This window comes from Panthera tigris, chromosome D1, assembly GCF_018350195.1.
Source record: "Panthera tigris isolate Pti1 chromosome D1, P.tigris_Pti1_mat1.1, whole genome shotgun sequence".
Lineage (NCBI taxonomy): Eukaryota > Metazoa > Chordata > Mammalia > Carnivora > Felidae > Panthera > Panthera tigris.
In genome coordinates this window covers 1,985,998-2,007,614 of record NC_056669.1, presented here as the reverse complement: position 1 = coordinate 2,007,614, position 21,617 = coordinate 1,985,998, and the positions used below count along the sequence as shown (strand labels likewise).

General features: G+C 40.4%; 1 protein-coding gene across 3 annotated transcripts in view; it reads right to left on the bottom strand.

The window, feature by feature from the left end:
- DYNC2H1 (dynein cytoplasmic 2 heavy chain 1) overlaps positions 1 to 21,617 on the bottom strand; it is a 342,976-nt gene that overhangs the window by 24,098 nt on the left and 297,261 nt on the right. For all 3 annotated transcript variants that reach the window (XR_006208595.1, XM_042959288.1, XM_042959289.1), the window contains exon 88: positions 3,300 to 3,416. Coding sequence is in view for 2 of the 3 variants with exons in the window: in XM_042959288.1 (XP_042815222.1) it covers positions 3,300 to 3,416 (117 nt within the window). In the remaining variant the exon portion in view is untranslated. The remainder of the gene's footprint in view (positions 1 to 3,299; positions 3,417 to 21,617) is intronic.

Below are 21,617 nucleotides of genomic sequence, written 5' to 3'. Positions count from 1 at the left end.
AATAATCAAATTTAATCAGTAATCCCAAACTCCCAACAAACAAAAGTGTAGGGTCAGATGGCTTCACAAATAAATTCAACCAAGCATTTAAATTTTTTTAATGCTTACTTTTAAGAGAGAGAGAGCACAAGCAGGGGAGGTTCACAAGCAGGGGAGGTTCAAAGAGAGGGAGACACAGAATCCGAAGCAGGCTCCAGGCTCTGAGCTGTCAGCACAGAGTTCGACCTCATGGACTGTGAGATCATGACCTGAGCTGAAGTCGGACGCTCAACCGACTGAGCCACCCAGGTGCCCCATCTACCCAACATTTAGGTAAGACTTAATATCTACACTCCCTAAACTATCCCAAACAATCAATCAAAGAGGAAGGAAAACTTCCAAATTCATTGTACAAAACCCTTATTCTGACATCAAAATCAGACAAAAACACTACCAAAAAAAAAAAAAAAAAAAGGAAATACAGACCAATAAGCCCGAAGAATATAGAGCAAAAATCCTCAATAAAATATCAGCAAAGGACATTCAACAATAAATTATGAGGATCATTCACCATAATCAAGTGGAATTTATTCTAGGGACATAAGGATGGTTCGATGACCTGCAGATCATTCAGTGTCATAGACCACATTAACAAAGTTAAGGATAAAAATCACATTATCATCTCATTTGTGCCAAAAAAGCAAAAAAATTTCAAATCCACTCATGATAAAAACTCTCGGCAAAAAGGGTTTAGAGGGAACATACCTCAACATAATAAAGGCCGTGAAGGACAAGCGTAGAGCTAACCATACTCGGTAGTGAAAAACAAGACTTTTCCTTGACGATCAAGGACCAGACAAGAAGTCCACTCCCACCACAAGTATTCAAAGTCACACTGGAAGTCCGAGACATAACAGACAACAGAAAGAAATGGCATCCAAAGGGGTAAAGAACTAAAACTGTCAGTGTTGGCAGATGACATGATGCCGCATGTAGAAAACCCTAAAGACTCCACCGAATACCATTAAAATAAATGAATTCAGTGAAGCTGCAAGATACAAAATCAATATACACAAGCCTGTTGCGTTTCTATGCACTCTTAACAAAAGAGCAGAGAAACTAAGTAAAACATTCCATTTATAGTTGCACCAACACGAAAAAAGCATCAAGAAAACACTTAACCCAGGAGGTGAAATACCAGTAACCTAAAAGTACAGAATTCTGATGAAATAAATGCAAGACAACACAAACCAGTGTTAACATATCCAGATCGAGAAGTGGAAAAATTAATGTTGCTAAAATGTCCACACCATTCAAGGCAATCTGTAGATTCAATGCAATCCCTATCAAAGTACCCACAGCATTTCTCAGAGAACTAGAACAAAGAATCCTTAAATCTGCATGGACCCATAAAAGACCCTAAATAGCCCAAGCCATCTTGAGAAAGAAGAACCAAGTTGGGGGTGTCACATTCCCAGATTCCAAGATAACCTACGAAGCTGTGGTGATCAGAACAGTATGGAACTTGCATAAAAGGAGACACACAGATAATAGAAAAGAAAGCCCAGAAACAAACCCAAGCTCATATGGTCAACCCATTAAAAAGAATACACAATTAAAAAATAACAATTGAGGCAATAAAGGGTGCTCGGAAAACTGACCATTACCTGCAGAAGAATGAAACTGGACCACTTCCTTACACCACACACAAAAATAAACTTAAAATGGATCAATGACTTAAATGTGAAACCTGATACCGTATAACTCCTAGAAGCAAACACAGGTGGTAAGCTCGGTGTTATGGGCCATAACCTTTTTCTAGGCAAGGGAACCAAAAGCAAAAATGAAGTATTGGAACCACACCAAAATTAAATGCTTTAATACAGCAAGGAAACCATCAACAAAACGAAAAGGCAACCTACTGAATGAAAGAAGGTATTTGCAATTACATATCTGATAAAGGATTAATATCCAAAATATGTAAAGAACTTACACAAGTCAACTCCCCTGCCAAAAACAAATGCTCTGATTACAAACTAGGCCGAGGACTTGAGTAGACATTTTTCCAAGAAAACATACAGATGAAAAGATGCTCAGCATCACTAACCTCAAAGAAGCACAGGGACTTACCAGCTTACACCTGCCCTAATGGCTAGTGTCAAAAGACCAGGGATAGCAAGCGTTGCTGAGAATGTGCACAAAAAGGATCCTTTGTGCTCAGCTGGTGGGAATTCAGATGGCAGCCACCGTGGAGAATGTACGGAGGTTACTTAAAAACCTCACAGTACAAATACCATACCTATTCAGTAATTCCACTACTGCATATTTACCCAAGAAAAACAAAAATACTCATTTGAAAAGATAAATATACCCCTCTATTGTGGCATAATTTATAATAGCCAAGATGAGGATACAACCTCGGTGTCTCCTGAGAGATGACACGAGTGGACGCAGCAGAGTGTATGAATGGAGAGTGTGTATGTGCAGACACACACAGAGAACAGATTACTCAGTCCTGAAAAAGAATGAGATCTGGCTATTTGTGACAATATGGATAAACCGAGAGAGTGTTACTCTAAGTGAAGTAAGTCAGAGAAAGACAAATACCATAGGATTCCAACTCTATGTGGAATCTAAGAAACAAATCAAACCAATAAACAACACGGAAGCAGACCCGTAAACACAGAAGAAAATCCAGTGGTGGCCAGAGGGTATGGGGGATGGACAGAATGGGTGGAGCGTTGTGGGAGGTACAGGCTTCCAGCTCTGGGATGAATCAGTCATGGGGACAAAGGGTACAACACAGGGAGTATAGTCAATGGTGTTCTATGCTGCGTGGGGACAGATGGCAGCTACACTCGTGGGGGACACAGCACAGACCTGTTGAACCCCTGTGTTGCACCCCTGACACTAATGTGACATGGTGTGTCAACTGTACTTCAATTTACAAAAAAGGACTGCTTTCTTCACGTGCCTACGCCCAGCATGGTGACCCCGTGTGACCGAAATCAGATGTGTACGAACCTGCCGACACTGTTAGCCACCGCATGGCTAACTGTGACCACACACGAACAACACGTGGCAATCCACATGATCACTGAAGGCTTTTTCTTACCAGGATATACGTGATTTAGAAATTAAAAACTATATTGCCATTCTTTCTATAACAAAATAAAGATTTTAAAATGTCCTGTACATTGTAAAAATGATAAATGGCACAATATCTTGACTAGAAATCCGTTGCAGTGCAGGTGAGGTCAGAAAGTAAAGAGACAATACACAGACAAGACTATGCCATCACGAAGGCAGAGGCGCCTTACCTGGGGGATCCAGCCCACACAGCAAGGGAGGACGGGCGACACGCTGGGAGAGTCGTGCTGGTTCTCAGCAAGCCGGCTCCCGTCAAAGCTGCAGCCTTCCAGCAGCAAGCCGCCCATCTGCGGGGAAACAACAAGCTGTGAGATCACAGCCGGAAACTTCAGGTCACCGCATTCTAATGACCATGGATGCCAAGTATTATGAAAACAGAGATAAGGGTATTAAATCTGAGAACAAAAACGGGAAGACCCAGACCGGTGTTCACAGTGATCTCGCTGTAGACTGAATTCTCGATTTTAGTGGATACTTTATTATTTATTGAGCAGATCGCTTAGAAAAAAATACAAATGTCATTAGTTACAACTGCAGGTATGTGGGCATTAGGTTAATAGAAATATAACGGAAAATGCCAAAAAGTTACTCTTTCTCCAAGAGGGTGAAATAAAAGCACAATTAAAGGAGATTATGTGCTCCCTGCTTGGAATTCTGACGTCATTTTTAAAAGAACAGAACGAAAGTCAGAAAGTTGAATGAAAAACACTTTAGACATGCCATGCAGAGCTGAGAGAATAAAAAAGAGTTAGGGACACCTGGGTGGCTCAGCCAGTTAATAAGCATCTGACTCTCGATTTTGGCTCCAGTCATGATCTCCCAGTTCGTGGGACCAAGCCCTGTGTCAGGATCTGTGCTGATGGTGTGGAGCCTGCTTGGGATTCTCTCTCTGCTTGTCCCAACTTGTGTGCAAGCACTCTCTCTCTCTCTGTTTCTCTCTCAAAGTAAGTAAACTTAAAAAAAAAAAGGTAATCTTTTTCTCTAAATTAACCTTTGTGTACATTTAGGAAATTATGAAACTAGAAATATACTTTTTTGGTAATATTTGTTCCATATTTCTTCTTCAAAAGTATTCATTCTTTTAGTTTCTGCACTGTGAATCTACCCTGAGTTTTTTAAAGACATCAAATCTAAAATCAGTATTTTGTATTCAGGGCCACACCTACAGTCTCAGAAAATACAAAACAATCTTACGAGTGTGACAGAGTTTCAACATGTTAAATGAGTGCTCAACCTGCCCTAATGGCTAGTGTCAAATACCATTAAACATGTTTCAACATGTTAAATGAAAGTGCTCTAGAATTTAGAGTCATGACAACACTTTGCGCTGGTGGAGTGTGTATTTTAGGGAGTGGTGGAGGTGTGGGGAGACACTAGCAGATGCCTTGACCAACAGTTTTGAACAGCTAATTTTACAGCACAGTTGCCGTTCCACAGAAAGATGAACGATGTGTTTGCTAACGCGAGAGCTGGAGTAACGACAGAATTACGGAACGCCTAACTTTAATATTCTCCAACAGCATTGACGTAATGATGTACAGGCTACTTTAAGAGCTGGTAAAGCATGTTGGCCTTGAAAAAATGTTAATTAAAATTGAGAGTACCCGCTAATTTCAGTGCTAGAACCTCTCCAGGTAAGACCTCCACCTAGGTAAGAGGTAAGGCCTCTTGTAAAAATTCCATCAAGTTTCAAGCTCCATTAGTCTGCCTAGAAATTTGTCAACACACTTCCCACTGACGGTGCCACAAGCTGACTATGTAAGATGAGTATACGGGGATAGAAACTCTTGCTGTTTCTCTCCTCATCAGGAAGGGCTGCTGAGAAACAGGCCTCTCCGGAGCCTACCCCTCCCTAGCCTGCGGCTCCTCATGGGCCTCCGACAGACGTCCTTAACTCCCCCAACCCTCCCACATGCCATCAAACTGCCCATGCCCGCCACCTGCAATCAACACCTTCGAAATCTTTCCTTTTCTCTCCACACCCGCTCAGATTACCCTGTCATGAAATTTAAAGTCCATCTGTGAAATTCAAAGACCTCCCCATTGCCTAGAATGAAATAGTGTAAACATATTAGGGATCGGAATGATATCAACAAATGCTACCCTTGCTTCAAATGCAGTTATTCTTTTTTTTTTTTTTTTAACGTTTATTTATTTTCGAGACACAGAGAGACAGAGCATGAACGGGGGAGGGGCAGAGAGAGAGGGAGACACAGAACTGGAAGCAGGCTCCAGGCTCTGAGCCATCAGCCCAGAGCCCGACGCGGGGCTTGAACTTAGGGACTGCGAGATGGTGACCTGAGCTGAAGCCTGACGCTTAACCGACTGAGCCACCCAGGCGCCCCTCAAATACAGTTATTCTTTAAAGAAAGGAGTGAAAGAAGCAGGCCCCAAATATTTCCCTTATTACTGAAAAAGCGTGGAGGATCTAATAAGTCTCTGGGCAAGTGGATTCCTAATATTAAAATCAAGAATTCAGCAAGCTTAACAAGAACAGACACAGAGGCCAATGGAACAGAATAGAGAATCCAGAAATGGACCCACAACTATATGTCAACTAATCTTCAACAAAGCAAGAAAGAATATCCAATGGAAAAAAGACAGTCTCTTCAGCAAATGGGGTTGAGAAAACTGGACAGTGACATGTAGAATATTGAATCTGGACCACTTTCTTACACCACACACAAAAATAAACTCAAAATGGATGAAAGACCTCAATGTGAGAGAGTAAACCATCAAAATCCTATAGGAGAACACAGGCAGTAACCTCTTTGACCTCAGCCACAGCAACTTCTTACTCTACACGTCTCAGAGGCAAGGGAAATAAAAGCAAAAATGAACTACTGGAACCTCATCAAAATAAAAGACTTCTGAAAAAAAAAAATAAATAAAAAAATAAAAGACTTCTGCCCTGCCAAGGAAACAATCAGCAAAACTAAAAGGCAACGGACGGAATGGGAGAAGATATTTGCAAATGACATACTGGATACAGGTTAGTATCGAAAATCTATAAAGAACTTATCAAAATCAACACCTGAAAAACAATCCAGTGAAGAAATGGGCACGAGACATGAATAGACACTTCTCCAAAGGAGACATCCAGATGGCCAACAGACACATGAAAAGATGCTCAATGTCACTCATCATCAGGGAAATACAAATGAAACCCACAATGAGATACCACCTCACACCCGTCAGAGTGGCTAACATTAACAACTCAGGAAGCAACAGATGTTGGCAAGGATATGGAGAAAGAGGATCTCTTCTGCATTGCTGGTGGGAATGCAAGCTGGCACATCCACTCTGGAAAACACTGTGGACGTTCCTCAAAAAAATAAAAACAGAATTACCCCATGATCCAGCAATTGTACTACTAGGAATTTATCCAAAGGGATACAGGTATGCTGTTTTGAAGGGGCACAGGCACCCCAATGTTTAAGCAGCACTAGCAACAATAACCCAAGTATGGAAAGAGGCCAAATGTCCATCGATGGAGGAATGGATAAAGAAGATATGTGTATATATATACAATGGAGTATGACTAGGCAATCAAAAGGAATGAAATCTTGCCATTTGCAACAACGTGGATAGAACTAGAGTGCATTATGCTAAGCGAAATTAAGTCAGGGAAAGACAAATATCACGATTTCACTCATGTGGAATTTAAGAAACAAAACAGATGAGGGGCGCCTGGGTGGCTCAGTCAATTAAGCGTCCTACTTCAGCTCAGGTCATGATCTCACAGTTTGTGAGTTTCAGCCCCATGTCAGGCTCTGTGCTGACTGCTCAGAGCCTGGAGCCTGCTTTGGATTTTGTGACTCTCTCTCTCTCTGCCCCTCCCCCACTCACACTCTATCTATGTCTGTCAAAAATGAATAAATGTCAAAGAAAAAGATGAACATAAGGGAAGGGAGCAAAAATAACATAAAAACAGAGAGGGAGGCAAACCATAAGAGGCTCTTAAATACAAAGAACAAACTGAGGGTTGATGGGGGAGGGAGGGGGAGAGGGCAAGTGGGGGATGGGCACTGAGGAAGGCACTTGTTGGGAGGAGCATTGGGTGTTGTATGTAAATGATGAATCATGGGAATCTACTCCTGAAGCCAGGAGCACACTCTATGCCCTGTATGTTAGCTAACCTGACAATAAATTATATTCTCTCTCTCTCTCTCTCTCTCTCTCTCTCTCTCTCTCTCTCACACACACACACACGAAAAAAAGAATTCAGGAGGCTTAATTTCTATTTACAAGAGTACTGAGCTAAGGACCCAGCCGCGGAGATGGCCCCCAAGGAGCAGAACAGAACGTTATACCCAAGAGAAAACCACAAGGAAGACACAGTATGTGATACTCAGTTTGAGTCAGCGACCCAGGGCAGAGAGACTAACTCCTTTCCTGGGAAGGGGAAGAGCGAGAGAGAAGGCAGAGAGAGAATCTAGGAGTACGAGTACTAGTAAATACTCCTCCACAGGGGAAAAAGCCCAACAGGAATGGGAAATGAGAATTCCCCTCTAATAATATATTTAAAATATTTCAAAAACTTTCTGATGCAGATTAAGTACTTAATAAGTATCAGCTACTATTGTTTACTTAACCCAATTAATCTTTTAATTTTTAGAAATTTGGAATTATTTTATACAGATATATCCATTTAGGTGAGACAAAGGCTTGAGAAAAATCTGGATAATTTCCAGTGAAAAAGCTTTTGTCTAGAATATTTAATTTTGCACAGTATTTTCCACACTTATTCTAGATAACTGAATGTATTCCATCACTTCATTTATGCTGAGTTAGGTGACACGTCAGAGCACGCCTTCTAATTGAATCAGCGCTGTTTCCACTCTTCATCTCCTCCACTAAATGATAAACAGTATTAAGTGCTATTTGTACTTATGTATGGGTGTATACTTCATACTTCATTTTTACTTGTTTTTTTCCTAAGGTTTATTTTGAGAGTGAGTGTGCATGAGTGGGGGAGGGGCAGAGAGACAACATCCTGAGCCTGCACCGCACTGTCAGTGCAGAGACCAATGTGGGGCTCGAACTGACAAACCTTGAGATCATGACCTGAGGTGAAATTAGGATTCAGATGCTTAACTGACTGCGCCACCCAGGCGCCTCCACACTTCATACTTTCTAATAAAAGTTTGCCAGAAGTCTGTTTTAGCCATTAATGCCTTATTCTTGCAGGACACATCCCTCTTAAAGGGAAAGAAATAATTATCAATTATTATCGAGATCAAACCTTTTTGTTTACACTCAATTTAAACAGCCACATTGTTGAGGCTACCTCCTGACATCTGTGCCAATGTACTATTTGAGCGAAACCCAAATATTAAGTGAAAGGCATCTAAATGTACATTTCTTGTCATTAAATGATTTTCTTTACTTTTGTTTATAAATGCATAGGTTTCAACTTAACAGAAAGTTGTTTAACAACAAAGAAAATATTTACATGCAAAAATGTTATTTACACTGGAAACTCCAATTAAAACATCTAAAAAGAGAGAGGCAATTAGAAAACAGAAATTAAAAAAAAAAAACACCCCCATACACATTTGATTTGGTTTAGTTTCAAAACCATGTAAGGGTTAGTGTAGATCAGGCATAAGTACTGACTACCAAGACCCCAATCTACTTTGAGAGGGCTACCTGTGGGTCACCTGGGTGGCTCAGTAAGTTGGGCATCCGACTTTGGCTCAGGGCATGAACTCACAGTTTGTAAGTTCAAGCCCCAGGTCAGGTTCTGTGCTGACAGCTCAGAGCCTGGAGCCTGCTTCGGATTCTGTGTCTCCCTCTCTCTCTGCCCCTCCCCTGCTTGTGCCCTCTCTCTTTCTCTCTCTCAAAAATAAACTTAAAAAAAAAAAAAAAAAGGGCTACTCATAAGATCTCATTTAACTCTTACCTTCTTTTTTTCAAGTCTATTTATTTATTTTGAGAGAACAAGAGAGAGAGAGAAAGAGACAGAGAGTGTGGGAGGGACAGAGAGAGAGACAGAGAGAGAGAGAGAGAGAGAGAATCCTAAGCAGTCTCCACACTGTCAGCACAGAGCCTGATGTGGGGCTTGAACTCACGCAACATGAGATCATGATCTGAGCTGAAACAAGAGCTGGACACTCAACCAACTGAGTCACCCAGGCACCCCTAACTCTTAGTTTCTCACCTCAAAAGGAGTTACTAACAGTTCACTAAAAACAGAATTAAAGCTATTAATTTGTTTCATATGTGATGCTGAATTTCTTGAATACTTCTGACTTGAACTTAAATTTATCTTGGACTTAATGGCGAATTTGATATTAAAACAGATTTTATTTTGATAAGTTATTATATGGATTTACTTGCCAGAATGCTCCCCTTTTAAAAATAAAAGTATTCAGGGTGTCTGGGGGGCCCAGTCAGTTATGTGGCTGACTCTTGATTTCGGCTCAGGTCATGATCTCACCGTTTGTGAGTCTGAGTCCCACATCAGGCTCTGTGCTGGGAGCATGGAGTCTGCTTTGGATTCTCTCTCTCTCTCTCTCTCTCTCTCTCTCTCTCTCTCTCTCTCTCTCTCTCTCTCTCTCCTTTTCTCTCTCTTAAAAATAAACGTTAAAAAAATCTTTAATAAAATATTTCAAACACACAGAAAAACATTTTTAAATATGCATGTTCCTATGACTCGGTGTTATTGGACATTAACATAATGTCATGGTTGTCCCGTATTTCTAAGCACGTAAACTGTAACAGACATGGTTGAAGTCCTGTCTACATACTTTGCCTTTCCTGTTCTTCTTTTGCCCTTACATGACCTCATCATTATCTGGAATTTAGCTCTACATCATTGTTAAATATACATGTAGCCATAAGAAATAAATGGTAGTTCCTCCGGTTTGCAATCTGTATGTTATACAGAATTTGCAATCTGCTCTTTTTGTTCATCCCTGGTCTAGGTGCATTCATTTTGTTCTTTCACTTTTAACAGCTGCAGAATGTCTGCTGTGTCAACATTCAACAAATGATTCATTCTTTTGCTGATGAACATCTAAGTCGCTGCTAATTGTTTACTAGTAAACACTCCAATAAACATGATGGTACATATCTCCTTAACCACATCTGCATAAATCTGACCGCACGCAATAAAGTTGCTAAGGTGAAGTGTATGGTCATTCTCAATTTTTTGTAATATTGTCAAACTGTTTCCCCAAAATCATGTTAATCACCTATGGTTAACTTATCCTGCTTAAGATTTATACTGTGCCACACCCTTGCCAATACTTGGTCTGTTGACATTTATGAATTTTGCCAATATATTAGATTTAATTTCATTTTCTGATTACCAGTGGAAACGAGTACTTTACGTTTATTTGCCATATCTTCTTGCTCTTCACGTAAGCTGCCTACTGAAATCCTTTGCCTACTTTCTCTCTTCCCCACCAAGAGTTGTATTTTATTTTAACTCATTTGGGGAGAGAAGTCACCTCTCTCCCACGGAGGAACCAAGGCCATAACTACATAAAACACTACTCTGAAAGTAAAGACCAGCAGACGTGCTCGTCCGAGGCTCAAGATACATAGAAAAAGCCACGTGGAGAAGAGCAGGAAGCAAACCCTGGTGTCGTGGCCGCAGGCAGGTGGGAGGCCATGGGCATAGAGCTCCTCTTGGACAGCAAGGGGATCAAGCCCGTATCAGGCACCACCCCCCAGGGGCCTATACTGGAAAGATGAGACCCCAAAACGTCTGGCTTTGAAAATCAGTGGGGCTTAATTCTGGGAGAGCCAGAAGGTGGTGGGAACGAAATACTCCATTCTTAAAGGGCCAGCATACACTGTGAGCCGAGACCCAGCGCAGAAGCGGAGGCTGGAGAAGTGTGTGGTGTGTATGTCCAGGAGATTTACTGAGTAATTGTAGGGCACGTGTTGGAGGGTCATGAATCGGTGGGAACTTTCTCCGGGAACAGAAGCATTCACGGGGGCCATTTTACCTGCTCCCCATCAGCCAGGTTGGCCCAATGCTAGCAGAAAGCAGCTGTGACACTTCCATATACCTTGGTGGCTCTGCTTGCCTCAGCCCGGCTCTCCCCGGCAGACCAGCCCTCGCAGGGACGCCTCTCAAGTTGCTGCCACCTGCTAGACCCAGGTCGGCGGTCTCAGCATCCCCCCAAGACCCTGCTGCCCTGCCACACCTGGTGCCAACCCGGGCCAGGACCAGAGCCCTCTGAAGGCTACTTCCTCCAGACGTGGCAGGGAGAGGCACCCAGCCCCACCCAACATCGCTCCTCCCGCAGTGCATACGGACCCCTCAACAGCTATGCTAGAGGCGACCCTGCCACCAGCGTACGTGGAGTAGTCAGAGCCACACACTGCGGCCAGAGGGCGGGAGGCCGGCCCTCCTCTTTGGCACAGCCGCCAAGTCCTAGGAGGTGGGCACACGCAACCCACACGACAGATACTCCTGGAGTATCCGATCTGGTGACAAAGGGATGGTGCTTCCGAGCCACACAGGATGCTTTCTAAGTAAGGCCACTACCATCGAGACTGGGACACATAAGTGACCAACATAATACAAAGAAACAAAAACAGACAAAATGAGGAGACAAAGAAATATGTTCCAAAAGAAAGAGTGACAAAACCACAGAAGAAGAACAAAATGAAACAGAGATGAGAAATCCACCTGATGAAGAGTTCAAAGTAAGGGCGATAAAGATACATACTGTACTTGAGAGAAGAGTGGAGAAATTCAGTGAAAACTTCAAAGAGGTAGAAAATATAAAAAAAGAACCAGTGAGAACTAAAGAATACAATCATGAAATAAAAAATACACTAATGTAAATCAACAGCAGAACAGAGGATGTAGAATGGGTGAACAACCTGGAAGACAGGTTGGTGGAAGTCAAGCTAAACAGAAACAGGAAAAAAACTACCAAAAATATGGAGAATAGGTCAGGACCTCTGAGACAACATCAAGCATACTAACGTTCACGATATAGTGTTCCAGAAGAAGAGAGAGAGAGGAGACAGAAAATTTCTTTGAAGAAATAATAGTTGAAAAGTTCCCTAACCTGGGGAAAAAGGCATCCAGGTTCACAGAGCTCAGGAGGCCCAAATCAGACAAACCCAAGAAGGTCCAGGCCAAGACACGCTAGAATTCACACGTCAAAAATTAAACATGAGACAGCCTGAAAAGCAGGAGAGAAAGGCAACTAGTTCCATACCAGGGAAACCCCATAAGGCTATCAGCAGATTTTTCAGCAGAAACTTTGTAGGCCAGTAAGCAGTAACATGATATATTCAAAAGGCTGGGAAAAAGAAAAAGAAAATCTACAACCAAGAATAAATAAGAATAAATGGCAAAGGAATCATTCAGAATGGAAGGATACATAAAGAGTTTTGCAGACAAAGTTAAAGCAGTTTGTCACCACTAAACAGCCCTATAAGAATTGTTAAAGGGACTTCTTTAAAAGAAGAAGAAGGCCAAAAACTAGAAGAAAATGATAGAAGGAGAATTCCACTGGCAAATTCAAACATATAGTAAAGGAAGTAGATCACTCACTTATAAAGCTAGTGTGAAGGTTAAAAAACAAAAGTAGTAAAATAAATCATATCTACAAAAATTAGTGCCAGGACACACAAAATAAGAAGATAAAATATTATATCATTATATATATATATATCATTATCATCATATTATATATATATCATATATATCTATCATATATATGATATATATATATCATATATAAATGGGGAGGAGTAAACGTAGTGCTTTGAGAATGTGTTTGAACTTAACTGATAACCAACTTAATACAGACTACCATAAACATAGAATGTTATAGAAGAACCTCACATGGCAACCTCAAATGAAGCACTTTTAACAGATACACAAGAAAGAAAGAAAAGCATAACACTACAGGAAAGTCATCAACCAAAAGAAAGCAAAAAGGAACTAACTAATCAGAAAACAATTAACAAAATGGTAATAGTATGTACCTATAAATATTTCCATGTAAGTGGACTAAATGGTCCAATCAAAAGACACTGGATGACTGGAGGGATAAACCCCTTACTCCCGAACCCAGAGCAATCTATAATCTGTATGGTACCTACAAGAAACTAACTTCAGATCTAAAGACACATACAGACTAAAAGTCAAGGTATGGGAAAAGATATTCCATGAAAATGAAATGAAAAAAAAAAAAACCTAGCAAAATTTATATCAGACAAAATAGGCTTTATGTAAGAAGAGAAAAAGAGGGGCACTAAATAATGAAGAAAGGATCAATCCAACATAACAATTGTAAATATCTATGCACCCATCATAGCACATAAATATATAAAACAAGTATTAACAGACAAAAAGAGAAACTGACAGTAATAAAGGTAGGGAATTTTAGCAGCCATCCCATTTACATCCATGGGTAGATCATAAGACAGAAAATCAGTAAGAAAACAGTGGCTTCAAACCACACATTGGATCAAATGGATTTAACACATATATAGGAACATTACGTCCCAAAACAGAATACACATTCTTTTCAAGTAACCATGGATCATTCTCCAGGACAAATAACATGTTAGACCATAAAACAAGCCACAGTGAATTTAATAAGATTGAATCATATCAAGTATCTTCTCTAACCAAAATAGTTTGAAACTAGAAATCGACCACAAGAATAAAACTAAAAAAAAAAAAGAAAAGAAACACACACACACAAAACCAAAACACAACAACAACAACAACAAAACAACCCACATACACATGGAGGCTACAAAGAACAAATTAAAAAACGATGTACAGACAAATGAAAATGGGAACACAATGCTTCAAAATCTTTGGGATATAGCAAAAATAGTTCTAAGAGTTACATTTATAGTAATACAGGTGTATATCAAGAAATGAGAAAAGGCACATAAATTATTTAAACCTACGATTAAAAAAATTAAAAAGAATGGGGCATCTGGGTGGCTCAGTCGGTTAAGTGTCTGACTCTTGATTGCAGCTCAGGTTATAATCTCATGGTTTATGAGTTTGACACCCTAATCAGGCTCCATGCTCACAGTGCAGAGCCTGCTTGTGAATCTCTCTCTTTCCCCCTTTCACTGCCTCTCCCCCAATAGTGCTCTCTCTCTCTCTCTCTCTGTCTCTCTCTCTCTCTCCAAATAAATAAAATAAACTTTAAAAAAGCTTAAAAAGGAACAAAGCCCAGAGTTAGAAATAATGACATAATAAATAAAGGTGAGAGAGAAAACTGAAATAGAAAGCAAACAAACAAAAAACCCACAAAAACAAAACAAAACCCAAAAAACCAAACCACAATAGAAAAGACTAAACTAACAGCTGGTTCTTTGAAAAAGATCAACAAAACCCATTAACCTATAGCCGGACTCCTTAAGAAAAAAAGAGAAGGTCCAAGCAAAATTAGAAATTAAAGAAAAATTGGGGTGGCTCAGTAGGTTTAGCATCCAACTTCAACTCTAATAATGGTCTCACAGTTCATCAGTTCTAGCCTTGCGTCAGGCTCTGTACTGACAGGTCAGAGCCTGGAGCCTGCTTCAGATTCTGTGTCTCCCTTTCTTTCTGTTCCTCCTACACTCACGCTCTGTCTCTCTCTTTCTCTCTAAAATGAATAAATGTTAAGAAGAAAAAAAAATTAAACAGAAATAAACAGAAAAAAGAAATTAAGGAAAAATTAAAAGAAAAATGAGGGAAATACAAAGAATTATGATTTTACTGTGAAAAATTATACACCAATAAACTGAAAAATCTAGAAAAAAATGATAATTATTACAAACATAAAATCTTCCAAGACAGAAAAAAGAGGAAATCTGACCAGATGACTTGCTAGTAACAAAACTGAATTGGTAACCAAAAAATCTCCCAATTAACAGAAGTCCAGGACCAGACGTCTTCACAGGTGAATTCTACCAAATATATAAAGAAGAGTTAATATCTATCCTCTCAAATTACTCCAAAAGATAGGAAAGGAAGGAAAACTTTTTTTTTTTAATGTTTTTTTGTTGTTTTTTAAAAATTTTTTTTTAACGTTTTATTTATTTTTGAGACAGAGAGAGACAAAGCATGAACGGGGAAGGGTCAGAGAGAGGGAGACACAGAATCTGAAACAGGCTCCAGGCTCTGAGCTGTCAGCACAGAGTCCGACGCAGGGCTCGAACTCACGGACCGTGAGATCATGACCTGAGCCGAAGTCGGCCGCTTAACCGACTGAGCCACCCAGGCGCCCCAGGAAGGAAAACTTCTAAATTCATTCTATGAGGCTAGTATTACTATGATACCAAAACCAGATAGAGACATTACAAAGACACAAGAAAAAGAATAAAGAATATTACAGACCAACATTCCTGATGAACATAGATGCACAACTCCTCAACAAAATATTAGCAAACTGAATTGAAAAGACCATTCACCATGATCAAGTGGTATTCAACTCAGGGACCATGAAACCATAGAACCATGAAATCATCTCAACACACGCAGAAAAAACATTTGACGAAGTAAAACATCCATTCCTGATAAAAACCCTCAACAAAGGGTTTAGGGGGAATATATCTCAACATAATACAGTCCAAATATGACAAAACCACAGCTAACATCGTACTCAATCATGGAAAATGGAGAGCTTTTCCTCTAAGATCAGGAATAAGACAACAAAGTCTGCTCTTGCTACTTTTATTCAACATAGCATTGTAAGTGCTTGCCACAGCAATCAGCCAAGAAAAACCAACAAAAGGCATCCAAATTGGTTTAAAAAAAAAAAAGTTAAACTGTCACTATTTGGAAACAACATGACACTATACACAGAAAGCCCTAAAGTCGGCACCAAAAAAAAAATTAATAATAAAAATTTACAATAAATAAATGAATTTGGTGAGCTTGTAGAATATAAAATTATTCAGAAATTTGTTGCACTTCTATCCAATAATAATGAACTACCAGGAAAAAGAAAATAAGAAAACAATCCCATTTACAACTGTATCAAGAATAAAATTCCTAGGAAAAAAATGTAGCCAAGAGGGTGAAAGACTTGTATTCTGAAAATTATGATGATAATGAAAAAAACCGAATATGCCACAAACAACTGGAAAGATATTCCATGTTCATGGATTCCAGGAATATTTTAAAATGTCCATATTACCTAAAAAAAATCTACAGAATGCACACAATCCCTATCAAATTACCAATCGTATTTTTCACAAAATTAGAACAAAGAATCTTAAAATCTGTATGGATCCACAAAAGACCCTAAATGGGTTGAGAAAGAAGAATGAAGTTGGAGGTATCACAATCCCAGATTCCAAGATACACTACAAAGCTGTAGTTATCAGAACAGTATGGTACTGGCCCAAAAACAGACACACAAAACAATGGAACAGAATAGACAGTCCGGAAGGAAGCTCATTCTCTGGTGGTCAATTAATCCATGACAAAGGAGGTAATAATATACAAAGTGGGGGGGGGGGGGGGGAGAAAGTCCCTTTAGTAATGGTGGTAGGAAAACTAGACAGCTACATGCAAAAGAATAAAACTGGACCACTTTCTTATAAGCCATACAGAAAAATAAACTCAGAATGAATTAAAGACCTAAAAGTAAGACCTGAAACCATAAATCTCCTGAAAGAAAACATAGGCAGCAAATTTTTGGACATTGCCCTTAGCAACATTTTTCTGGATCTGTCTACTCAAACTAGGGAAACAAAAGCAAAAGTATACTATTGAGACATCAAGCTAAAATACTTTTCCACAGTGAAGGAAACTATCAACAAAATGAAAAGGCAATATACTAAATGGGAAAAAATATTTGCAAATGATATTTCCAATAAGGGGATAATGTTCAGAGTATATAAAGAACTTATAGAACTCAACACCAACACACACACACACACACACACACACACACACACACACACACACACACACAAAGAATCTGCCTAAAAAATGCATAGAGGACCTGAAGAGACATTTCTTTAAAGAAGACATACAGATGGCCAATAAACAAATGAAGGAGGCTCTACATCACCAATCAAGAAAATGCCAGTCAAAACCACAATGAGATATCACCTCATCCAAGTCAGAATGGATAATGATAATAAAAAGTCATGAAATCATACATGTCAGTGGGCATGTGGAGGAAAGGGATCCCTTGTACACTGTTGGTGGGAATGCAAATGTTCCATCCGCGATCAAAAACAGTATCAAGATTCCTCAAAATATGAGAACTAGAAATACCATACAATCCAATTACTCCTCTACTGCGTATTTACTCCCCCAAAACAAAAATGCTAATCCAAAAAGGTATAGGCACCTCTACATGTATTGCAGCATTATTTCCATGAGACAAGATACGGAAGCAACATAAATGTCCATCGATAGAAGAATGGAGAAAGATGTGGTGTATACACACACTGGAGTATTACTGAGCCATCAAATGTAACGAAATCTTGCCATTTGCGACAACATGGGTGGACCTAGAGAGTATTATGTATGTTAAGTGAGATAAGGCAGACAGAGAAAGGGAAATACCGTATGAGTATACTTACAGGTGGACCCTAAAACACAAAACACACGAACAAACAAACAATAACAGAAACAGACACATAAATACAGATTACAAACTGGTGGTTGTCAGAGGGGAGGGGTGGGAGGATGGGTGAAACAGGTGAAGGGACTAAGAGGTACAAACTTCCAGTTATAAAATAAGTCATGGGGATGAAAAGGACAGCAGAGAGTATATAGTCAGTGAAGACTGCACTTTGTGTGGTGACAGATGGCAACGAGACTTACTGTGGCAAGCATTTAGTGTTGTATATAATTGTCAAAACACTATGACATATACCAGCAACTAATATACTGTATGTCAACTATCTTCAAATGAAAAAAAAAATTTAAAAAGGAAAGTCGTAAATCTTGAAAACTTTCAATAATCAGATTAATTCTACTATTCTCCTTCTTTGATTTATTTCATTTGTTCGAAATGTTTACTAAAAGAAAATATTAAAAATAATTAGGAAAACATTGAAGACCAGAAGGATTTTTAATTTTTCTCTAGGAAATTACCTTCCCTGTCTAGAGCTAATATCCAATTGTTAGCCACACCACATGGGGCTACTGAGCACTTGAAACGTTCCTAGTCTGAAATGAGAGGTGCTATAAAAATACAGAATATTTACTGGATTTCAAGGACTTTGTACAAAGAAAGGACCAACTGCTCAAAAGGGTAATTTGTACCATTCACAATTTAAATATATTTATTATATGTTAAGGAAACAATATCACATACCTATATTAGGTTTAATAAAATATAGTATTAAAATTAATTTCATCTTGTTTTAATATAACTATTAGAAAATATAAAGTTAAAAAAAGGAAATAGAAAATCATATATACACATACACACACACACACACACACACATACATACATAGCTGGGGGGATACAGCTGAGGGAAGGAAAACACAGCTGTAGTGCAGAAAGAAGCATGAACAGGTTCCTTACAAGGTTGAAAGCTGGGGTTGGATAGACCAGGAGATGGAACTTAGTGCAGAATATCCCAGCACACTGATTTTGTCGGCATGGTATCAGTTAAAGCTCTCAAGCCTTACGAACAGGGTATTTGGGCCAGTCCTAACCCACTATATTCAGTCAGCATGAGAAAACAGCATTAAGTTGGCAAAGCAAGTTAAGCAGTACAGTCAACTAAGAATGACAAATCCTTTAAACTGGTGGAAATATTTAAGACATTCAAAGCCATTAATACTATGAGAATATCAAACCAATTTAAAACTTCTGGCTGCTTCCATCACTTAAGGAAAACCATTTTTGTGGAGCTAGCTTCATTTATTTATTTATTTTTAATGTTTATTTCTGAAAGAGAGAGACAAAGCACGAGCAGGGACGGGCAAAGAGACAGGGAGACACAGAATCTGAAGCAGGCCCCAGGCTCGGAACTGTAGCACAGAGCCCGATGTGGGGCTCAAACTCACAAACTGCAAGATCATGACCTGAGCCAAAGTTGGGACACCCAACTGGCTGAGCCCCTCAGACGCCCCTGTGGAGCTGGTTTAGATGACCTTATTAGTTTGCACACACAAAATCGTGCAGACACCCACACTCAGCACTGTGTTACCTTACACTCCCCCGTGCTTGGAAGAACAGTGTCCACTTGATAATAAGATGACCATCTAGGCATGGTTACATTAAGCGCTATTTGAAAAATGAAAACTATCTTAAATACATGTCTTAATCTGAATAGTTTAAGCGCTCTTTTGTTTGTTTCTGTTTTGTTTTGTTTTGTTTTTGTTTTTGTGGTAGATTTTCCACTGCTGGGCCAATCAAGTACAACCCGCCACTCACACTCGGGGAGGATGTGTCTAAGCTCCTAACCCCAATTCTGGCGAACAGGTCTCCTCGGGACACCTTAGCACCCAAACGTCTCATTCCTTCCTTCTTTTCACTTCTATTTCTCCATAAGCTCGACGAAGGAGGGGATCAGTACCTGGGCGGCCCCCGCCCAGCAGGAAGCAGCTGAAGTCAAGTGGCAGCCCTGCGTGGCTCCCTGCCTCCACCGGGTCCCAAAGCAACAGGAGCTCTCAAACACAATTCAGATCCAAAGTTCTCCAAGTGAATTAATCGCCTTAAAAATACGATTTAAAAACACTCCTGTTTTCAGAGATCCTCACAATAAATGTTTCAAGGAAGTTATTATTTAAATCCATCGATAAACGAGACAACAAGGACTCAGATTACTCCATTAAAATTGCTTAAAGGCACACGACTCTTTTTGGAAAACTAAGATTACAATCTTGTTTCACTAACTATCAGCCTTTTCCTCCCAACCTACAAGGCATAATGTAGAAGCCTGGTGCTTTCTGGTTATAGAATATTTTATTCCCATTTTGTAAGAACAGAGGCAACACAGTTATGGAAATATTAACATGCTCTGACTCAGAGTATAACTCATTTCCTTGCTTTTATACCGCTGTATATCTGAACAGTGATGTCACATACTGTACGTGTGGCTCACAGCTGCCAGAGACCACGCAACCTGGTCAAGTGAGTGGCTCCTGGCCGCCCCCCACCCCCACCACTTTCCTTAACAGCCGGGCAAAGGTGTATGACCACCAGCAACACAGGCTAGGGGCGAAGGTTCAAATAAAATGCAATGGTAGAAAAGAAAACCCTTCTAATTTCCTCAGCTTAAAGGGAGAATTTTATAGCAATCTGTGGAGAGTCAGAGGAGAAAGGTCTAGCTTATCGTGAGCGATCAGAGTTCTGGCACAGGTACAACAGCCTTCCAGCTGTGGCTACACCTCCCGCAGCCCAGCCACTCGCCCCTGTGCCCCCAACCACCGGTTCCACAGGGCTTAACTGTGGACCCTTTAGGCCACGGCAACAGCTTCACGTATTTGGGCTACAACAAAACCAGAAAACATCACTACTCTCGTGGGACTATGGTCCAGTGGAGTCAGACAGACAGCAGATTACAAACATAATAAATAAATTCTATAGTATGTTATCAAGTAGTAGTGAGATGAAAAGAAAACTGCTAAATTGGGAACCACAACAATGAAAACAGGACCTACAAAAAGCCAGTGGCCTAAGGTTGACTGAGTCCAAGAACTGTAGTCTTGGGTTTAATTTACTTAAAAACTCAATCGGGGGCACCTGGGTGGCACAGTCGGTTAAGCGTCTATGACTCTTGGTTTCAGCTCAGGTCATGATCTCATGGTTTGTGAGTACAAGCCCTGCATCAGGCTCTGTGATGACAGCATGGAGTCTGCCTGGGACTGACTGACTCTCTCTCTCTGCCTTTCACTGCACTCTCTCTCTCAGAATAAATAAATAAACTTTAAAAATGAAGAGGAAAAAAAAGAAAAACTGAATTACACGTGCTGCACTAGGACAGATCCTGGGGACTTACAGTGGGAAGCGCTGGTGTGTCCTAAGGCGGGACCAGGGGGGATGCGTATCCTAAGGGTGGATGGAGGGGGGGAAACACGTGTCCTAAGGTGGGACCGGGGGTGGGGGTGGGGGTGGGGAACACATGTCCTAAGACAGGACCAGGGGGCACATGTGGAGAGCAACCAGAGGCCACACGTGACCGTCAGCAGCAGCAGCGTGTAGACAGGGTGCAGGGCTGGGCCAGGAGAGGTCGGCTAGGACACATGGCTGGTGTGGAGGGAGGCGGGCAGAGCTTGGAGAGGGCCCCCTGCAGACTTTTAACCAGTTTCGTTACGAACATTCAAATGATTGCCTACTGTTGCACCCTCATCACAATAAAAGTAATGGAGTTTTCACAGGAAAGCTACCAGGGAACGTTTATGCTGCAAAAGACGGCTTAACTTTCCTTTAACACGGACGGCCTGGACTGACACTGCACTAACTATCCGACTGTAAAGTCCCCGAGGACAGGACTCAGTCTGTTTGTCATTACAATATTTTACACGTGCTTTATTGTAGAGTTAATCCTTACTGGATTGAATTCTAGAGCAGGAAG